At 40.9% G+C, this 8,778-nt stretch overlaps 1 protein-coding gene across 4 annotated transcripts in view; it reads left to right on the forward strand.

Annotated features, from left to right (window-relative positions):
* Positions 1 to 8,500, forward strand: part of tmtc2b (transmembrane O-mannosyltransferase targeting cadherins 2b) — a 102,311-nt gene extending 93,811 nt beyond the window's left edge. For 3 of the 4 annotated variants that reach the window (XM_010883300.5, XM_020040497.3, XM_020040496.3), the window contains one exon: positions 5,592 to 8,500. In XM_010883300.5, the coding sequence (XP_010881602.1) occupies positions 5,592 to 5,771 (180 nt within the window). In that variant the 3' untranslated portion in view covers positions 5,772 to 8,500. The remainder of the gene's footprint in view (positions 1 to 5,591) is intronic. The other variant, XM_010883301.4, reaches the window with a different exon arrangement.
* Positions 8,501 to 8,778: the final 278 nt, after the last annotated feature.

An 8,778-nucleotide genomic window follows, 5' to 3' on the forward strand; every position in this document is an offset into this window, starting at 1 on the left:
CTGGTTTCAATTTGTCTTCCTCGAGACAGTTTGATTAAATCAATCACTGAAATATGTTTGCACACTCTTACACCTCCTCCCCAACACACCATATCTCCCTTCTCTCTGGGAAACACCCATACTGTATTGTGGAGTACAGGGAGTGTGCCTTATTGGTGGACCTGAAAATGAGCCACTGAGCCTGTTGTTTGAGAGGATGTGCTTAAAGGGCCAGTGCAATCAAGTTGGTTTAGTTAATACAGGTCCAAATCCCTCCATCTATAATGGCTAGTTTCTAGTTCAGATTACATACAGTTTCCTTTCCCCATGAACCTTGCAGAAACGATAAATGTTATGCAATTTTTTTGGTTTTAATGGAAGACTGTTACAGTTAGGACACAAACACAGATCCTAGACTAAAGACACAAACGCTGGTCCTAGACTAAAGACACATATGCTGGTCCTCGGCTAAAGATACAAACGCTGGTCCTACACTAAAGACACATACGCTGGTCCTAGACTAAAGACATAAACGCTGGTCCTAGACTAAAGACACAAACGCTGGTCCTAGACTAAAGACACATACGCTGGTCCTACACTAAAGACACATACGCTGGTCCTAGACTAAAGACACATACGCTGGTCCTAGACTAAAGACACAAACGCTGGTCCTAGACTAAAGACACATACGCTGGTCCTCGACTAAAGACACAAACGATGGTCCTACACTAAAGACACAAACGCTGGTCCTAGACTAAAGACACAAACGCTGGTCCTAGACTAAAGACACAAACGCTGGTCCTAGACTAAAGACACAAACGCTGGTCCTAGACTAAAGACACAAACGCTGGTCCTAGACTAAAGACACAAACGCTGGTCCTAGACTAAAGACACAAACGCTGGTCCTAGACTAAAGACACAAACGCTGGTCCTAGACTAAAGACACAAACGCTGGTCCTAGACTAAAGACACATACGCTGGTCCTAGACTAAAGACACATACGCTGGTCCTCGACTAAAGACACAAACGCTGGTCCTAGACTAAAGACACATACGCTGGTCCTAGACTAAAGACATAAACGCTGGTCCTCGACTAAAGACATAAACGCTGGTACTAGACTAAAGACATAAATGCTGGTACTAGACTAAAGACATAAATGCTGGTCCTAGACTAAAGACACAAACGCTGGTCCTAGACTAAAGACACAAACGCTGGTCCTAGACTAAAGACACAAACCCTGGTCCTAGACTAAAGACACATACGCTGGTCCTAGACTAAAGACACAAATGCTGGTCCTAGACTAAAGACACAAACGCTGGTCCTCGACTAAAGACACATACGCTGGTCCTAGACTAAAGACACAAACGCTGGTCCTAGACTAAAGACACAAACGCTGGTCCTAGACTAAAGACACATACGCTGGTCCTAGACTAAAGACACAAACGCTGGTCCTAGACTAAAGACACAAACGCTGGTCCTAGACTAAAGACACAAACGCTGGTCCTAGACTAAAGACACAAACGCTGGTCCTTGACCAAACACACATACGCTGGTCCTCGACTAAAGACACACACACACACTGAAGGTCCCCTCTGTAAGGGGAATGTGTTTTACCTCTGGTTGGTTGGATTACTGCAGTAGGAGCCACACGGTGTGTCCTCTGACTCACTGGGCATCTTCAGCGGTGATGCTGGCAACTCCTAGCACACAGCGTGGACCTGTCCAACAGCGCAGGGCAGCAACAAGTCAACCACCACAACCAGTGTGTGGCGCTCTCACTTCACCTTTTGGATATGTGCTTTTATTACCGCCGTCTGTGTTGTGAGTTCCTGTTTAATATTTCTCTGGGTTTAGATGAAAGCTCAGTCTTGCAAATTGGACGCTAAGACATTATTCTGCGGGTTGACCATTTAGCAGCCGGGCCTAATACAGGTCATTTATTACTTCCGGTTAAGTCATGAAATATGGCTGCTTGTGTGATTTAAACGTACAGAGTATGTTTTACTTCTGCTGCTGGGGAATATTACCATGGCTATCAAAGTACCAGTCCCACAGTCCGTGGTTAGCGAAGCAGTCCTAATATGAAATCACAAATGAATTTTGGTCTGGCAATTAAACGGTTTAACACATTGGGTTCAACAGAAGTGGGAATTCCTGGTCACACCCGCCTTTACTTTGGCCCTGGCCACTGTAGCCAGTGTTTTTCCTTATGTCCGTTAAGGGACACATGAGGCCCTCTAAGGGACAATGGGATCATTTCGCCGGAAAGTTTGATTCATCAATTTAACTTGCTCTACGAGGGGAGACACTACTGTACATATTGTTCCCTTCAAAATACTCATGCATGGAGCATCACTCATCTGACCTTGACAGCGGGAAAACAGAGATGATGAGTGAGGCGGTACAGCCTGGGGCACCACTGTTACTGCAGCAGTACAACACTGCCTCGTACGGGTAAAGTATGACGAATAATAACAGGTCAGCGAAAACAGTGTCCACGTCTCCGATAGCTCACTCATGAATAAAACAACCAGGTGTGGTCACCATGACGTCGGGTGTATTCTAGGTCTTATAACGCTCCACATGTGTATGTATTCTGTAGCTTCATAGAGCGTTGCGCTTCAAATGCCAGGGTTGTGGGATCGATTACAGTACTGCGCACTGAATGTCGGCTAAAAGACTTAAAGTACATTTTCAAGTTAGTTTTGTCATTATGTACGTGACACACCAGATAGAGATATGTTCATGTCTGTTCATGCTAGAAATTAGTCTAGTTATGGTGTGTGTGTGTGTGTGTGTTAGTGTACATTGTGTGTGGCAACGTATGTGTGTGCATGCGTGTGTGTGTGTGTGTGTGTGTGTGTGTGTGTGTATGGCCAATCAGTCCAAATCATGTGTTGAGCAGTCTAGTGGCTTTCCGACATTAAGAGGATAAATAGAGATTGGCTGGGTTGCGTGGTTCTTGGTAAAGCTGCAGGCCTTCGTTCAGATAGATGTTCTGGATGGGTGAGAGCTTAACCCCAAAGATGTACTGGGCATTCTAAACAACCCACTGTTTGGCCGTTTCCATACCAGGCAAACAGTCATTTTATATAAATGTTATATAAATCTCATTCAGACTAATGCTTCTAGTGCCTGGGGTTACTGTTGTAAGACAGATATTATTAGCAGCATTTCATAGTTACAATGCTGGTTTGAGTTTGTTCCACACAGTTCATAGGTTACAAAATGTAAAGTAAAAAAAAGTTTTTGTTTCATAGTTAAGACATGCTTTCAAAAAAAAAAACTCAGAATAACAAAAAAAAAATCCTAAGCTTTCAACACAGAAACAAGAACGAAAATAGCCCACAGAATATCACTACAAACTATGACAATATCCTGATCTTACTAAAAGAGATTTTGAATGTACAATAATTTAAACATTATTGTACCAAATGTTAATTATGAAACCCTGGTTCCTTAAAATCACATTAGCAGAAACAAAATAAGTCCTACAGGACAACTACAGTGGGCAATATGTTCTCTTAGAGAGGAAAAACCCCTGGACTCTATTGCAGCACAATAGACATATATCAAAACCCCTGGACTCTATTGCAGCACAATAGACATGTATCAAAACCCCTGGACTTTATTGCAGCTCAATAGACATATATCAAAACCCTGGACTCTATTGCAGCACAATAGACATGTATCAAAACCCCTGGACTTTATTGCAGCTCAATAGACATATATCAAAACCCCTGGACTCTATTGCAGCACAATAGACATGTATCAAAACCCCTGGACTTTATTGCAGCTCAATAGACATGTGTCAAAACCCCTGGACTCTATTGCAGCACAATAGACATGTATCAAAAGTTTTGTTGACCCAGGAGGGTTTAGTAGTCTAGTTTGCTGCTGCATCCTCAAGCCTGGGTTCAGGTCTGACCACTGGAATTTTAGCCCACTCTCTCTCTCTACTTTTTCTCGCTGTGTTGTAGAATAAATAAAACCGGAGTGAGCCTGCCCCACTTCCAGTGTAGAGATGTATGAAAGTTGTGAATCTATCCTACTCAGCATGCCCCACCATTCAGAGATGTGTATTCCCGTGCTCTGTTACAGCATTGGTCACAGCGTTAGCAGCGGTGCTTTATGGTCCGAGGCAGAAATGAAGGCTTTGGTGCAGGTTTGTGAAACCATAATGACAAACACACGTGTTTTAGCAGGCAAAAAAGACCTATGGGCAATAATTACCCATAAGTCACAAAAACTGCAGGACTACATTTTATTAGGCTTCACCGACTACTTTTGCTCTTTTTATTGAGACGGATTACATTGCACTGTCATTTATATTTGAATAATGATAAAAAAAAAACTAAAGAAATACCAAATGTGTCATGATAGGAATATAAATACTATGTATACATTATAATGACATGCATACAATACAGGACATGTGCTATTACTCAGCGACAGTAGCTTAACTACACAAGTAAAATTGTCTTCCGTAATAAATAAAATTAAGATCAGATGTGAGATGTGTGAGACACTCACTTGGTTTCTATTTAAACTTTAAACAGGGACCACAAAATCTGTGTCAACAAATAGAAGTTGCCATTCATTTCCTTATAGCTGTTTCCATCAAGTAACCTGTCACACTTAACACACAGCCCTGTGCTAACAGACACAGCTGAGACATATTACTTCTAATAAGTTTGGAGTATGTAGAAAAATCTTAAATCCAACAGTCAAATATTCTAGCCTATACCCCCCCCCCTCCCCAAATGGCAACTACAAACATAATGTTACATAACATCCAAAATACCATGTTTGTGCATATTTAGGTCATATACATTCATGTGCTTTTATGGATATACATTTGGATGTGCAATTCTTCTAATCTGAGCAGTTAGCTTTTGTCGTCTTGTAAAAACAACATTTAACATTAGTATATATTAATCACTTTTTGCTAAGGAAATTGATATCTTTGGAGATGGCAAGTGAATTGAAGATGAAATTATAAAGACATTTGAAGATAGGTTACACAGTTGGGAGACTCATAAGACTGTTCACTTGAAGGTGTGTTTTGGGTCATTGTCCTTTTGAAAAACAAATTATAGTCCCACTAATGGCAAACCAGTAGGGGTGTTATATCACTTTAAAATGCTGTTATATCACTTTAAAATGCTGTGGTAGCCATGCTGGGTGAGTGTGCATTGATTTCTAAATAAATCACAGACAGTACGACCAGCAAAGCATCCCCGGACCATCACACCTCCACATCACCACCTTCCATGCTTCATTGTTTGAACCACACATGCGGAGATCATCCGCTCACCACTTCTGGGTCTCACAAAGAAGTGTTATAAATAGACACCGGTACTGTCTTTCCACTTCTAACTCACCAGGCCTGTCCTCTCTGAACCGTCTACTTTCCTGCCAACCATGTAGTCATTCCCTTGAATATCCATCTCTGACAGTTGCATCATCTGCTTTTACCAAAGAGACCATTCAGTAACATTTGATTTTGCAATACCTCTAAAAGAATGAGGTTCTTCTGTTAGCAGTTTAGCCTTCTATGAGATATGTCTCTGGTAATGACCGAACTGACCTATCCTGCTCTTGTATTCCAGTATCCAGCAGCCCTGATGAACCTCGGGGCCATACTCCATCTCAACGGGAAGCTGCAGGATGCAGAGGCCAACTACCTGCGAGCGCTGCAGCTGAAGCCAGACGACACCATCACCCAGTCCAACCTGCGCAAGCTGTGGAACATCATGGAAAAACAGGGCCTGAGGACCATGGGGCCCTGAGTTGGCGCACCAGCCAATCAGCCGTGTGTACAGCAGGCCTTGGGAGGAAGTGGCCTGCTGCCTCATTGGTAGAGACAGGGAGGAGATGCTGCGGAGTTGAGCTGGGGGACAGGAGGGAGAAAGCAGAAAAAAGGCACAGGACTGCTGGACACTCCTCGGGTCAGGAGTTACCTCCCTAGAAAAATGTCTGTTTTGATGAGCGCCATGTCTGCATGATGACTCTTTGGGACATTGTACAAAACTGTGTTCTCCCAAGAACTGTGACTGTCAACCGGAGCACTTAACTTGAAGTGGGTCATAGGTTTATACTTGAATAGTTGTGATTAATTGGGTTTTCAATTTGGTATCGCTGCATATTTAAAGGTATTTAAAAAAAAATCCTGGGGCAGTGCAAGATTAAAAGTGTTAGAGAGAGACAGGAAAAGTGTTTCCCTAGGTGCTGCTCTGTTGAGCACTAGTAGGGAATCTTTCTCAGCGTCAAATTGTGCTTTTGGTCCGATTACATTTTTTTTCATTGGTTCACGTGCACATCAGTGAAAATCATGGCATGCTGTTGGAGAACACAGCTTTATCATTTATGGTTGGTTTTCAAAATGGAACACAACTATTGGAAGCCGAGGTTGGCAAATCATTAGTTCTGACTGCCTTTGAGATTTCGCTAGTTTAATTTATTTAACATCTATTTCTACAACGTTACGCCTGCAATTGAGATATGTTGAGCATCGTTATCATGATTAAAAGGGAAACCATTCATAGAAATGTGTTTACAACAACACTTCCAGAAGATAAATAACTGGCATGCAGCATTTCAGGTATACAGTATGAATACATCTGCCCTTGGGGTACGGTCATGAGGTCTTTCCACATTTAGATATATGGATCCACTGAATATAGTTTGCCAAAAAACATTATTATGAATAAGCTTGTCTGAAGGAAAGGTTACATTTATTTTCTGAACTTTAGAACATTTCTGTCATTATTGTCAACTCTATTATGCCTTACTATGTGAAGAGGAGAATCTATATAAATGTACCAGAGAGTATCACCTCTTTACTAAGCTGGGCTTTTCATGAAGACATCTCACGGCTGCTGGGTTGGCTAGTCATGTCTTCTTGACAGTTGACTTAGAGGACAGTAATGGGTTATGAAAGGGAATCGTGAGCTACCTTCCTTCTCTTAGTACTAAAACTGGCCCCTGTCAGCTATAATTCTAGTTAGGGATTTGGACGGGAGCCTTTTTTTTGTGATGGTGACCTTTTTTAAGTCATGGCACGAGGCCAGTCGGAAGCATAACTGAATACAGAAATCTCTAACCAAATAGCTGTGGAAATGATGCACTCCATTAACATAACAATGCAGAACCACGCTTTGTCTGAGGGAATTTGTTATTGTAATATTGCTTTTTTTTGGAAATGTAAATTTTCTATTATTTGGTTTTTAGTCAAAGTTAAGTTTAATATATGCAGTTAAAAGCTACATACAATATGTACTAGGCACACCAGTTTGACTTGTAAGGAAAAGCTAGTGCCCAGCCAGTATCTAAGACAAGAAGTCATTTCCCATCATCAAACATCCTGATGTGTGTGTGTGTGTGTGGGTGTGTGTGTATGTATGTGTGTGTGTGTGTATATATATAATATTCTGTGTTACTAACGTCTACTTGGTTTTTGTAGTCATTAAGAAATGAACCACCGTTTATCAACTGTGTCACCAACTTTGAAGAATATGTATTTTGGAGAAACGGATGATCCCACTATAACATTTCTGTTTATTGTAAAGAACCCCTCTGCCACTAGGCTGTTTATTATTTTAAGTTATTTCATTCTTTTATTTCTTTCTCTTGGCATATAAACCAGCTGGCACTGTGTTATATTTTCCAATGTATGTTAAAGGGAGTTCATAAGATAAATATTGATCCATTTTGTTAGAAGACAAATTCCTAGCAATTATGGCAAAAAAAAAAGTATTATATTCAACATATTTTCTGACAGGTGTAACATACATTTTCTAAAAGATATTGCATGATAGAAAAGAAAAAGTTCCTCATAGATAATAACTGAAATGGCCACCAGAAAGCAAGTATTAAAAAAATGCCTTGTTGTTGTCCACTTTCCCACACGGCGACCCAAATCCCCAAAGTTTATATCCATTGCTGTATTGAGTTAGTGGTGTGATATTTTCACAGCCATTAAAACTGTATGAGCCCCCTGTTCCACCCAGTGCGTCACCTCTGTTCTGTGTGTGTCTACTGGTGGGGTGACCCTGCAGCATGTCTGGCTGGAGCTGAATGGATTTACTCGTTGGTTCTGATGGTCTCGACTGAGTCAACACTGTTATGTGTTTAGATCACCTTATCTCTTTGTTGCTGTAATATTGAGCTGAGTTTTCACAATGAAGGTTTCCACTTTCCTCTCACCTGCCCCCATAACGAGCTGTGCTAATTTATCTTGTGTATAAAGTGTTTATGAACAAATGAGAGTGTGACTGAAAACAATTCTGTATCTCTGCTCAGGGATTTCAAGCGATGGGTTGTATTGGAGAATCATGCTCACAGAGCACTCAGAGAGTTTACTAAATTGAAGTTTTATTTTTTGAAAGTTGTTGTATTTGTATAAATTATCAAGATTTGTAGCCTTTCCTTTTTTGTAATATAAAGAAATCAATGTGCCAGAATAGACTTTCCCAATGTAGGTTTTTTTCCACAATAAAATAATGGTGGTCTGTTTTCATTCTCTGTCCTGAGTATTTCTTTTACATTTACTCATCTTGTCAAACTCAACAAAAACAACTTTCCCATGATGCTGTACTATATGCAGAAATGTACAGTCCGTGCTTTTTTTTTATTTTTTTGCCTCATAATCACAGAGTGTATGAGACTTAATGGTGTGGTATTGCAGGCTATGGAACGGTTTTTACAAGGCATTTAGTGAGGTTCCACTGAAAATGTGCTATGGTCTGTCATAAAATCTGCTCAAATGAATCTCCTTCTTTCATCTCTGTGCACAAA

The sequence above is a fragment of the Esox lucius genome, chromosome 19, assembly GCF_011004845.1.
Source record: "Esox lucius isolate fEsoLuc1 chromosome 19, fEsoLuc1.pri, whole genome shotgun sequence".
Classification (NCBI taxonomy): Eukaryota; Metazoa; Chordata; class Actinopteri; order Esociformes; family Esocidae; genus Esox; species Esox lucius.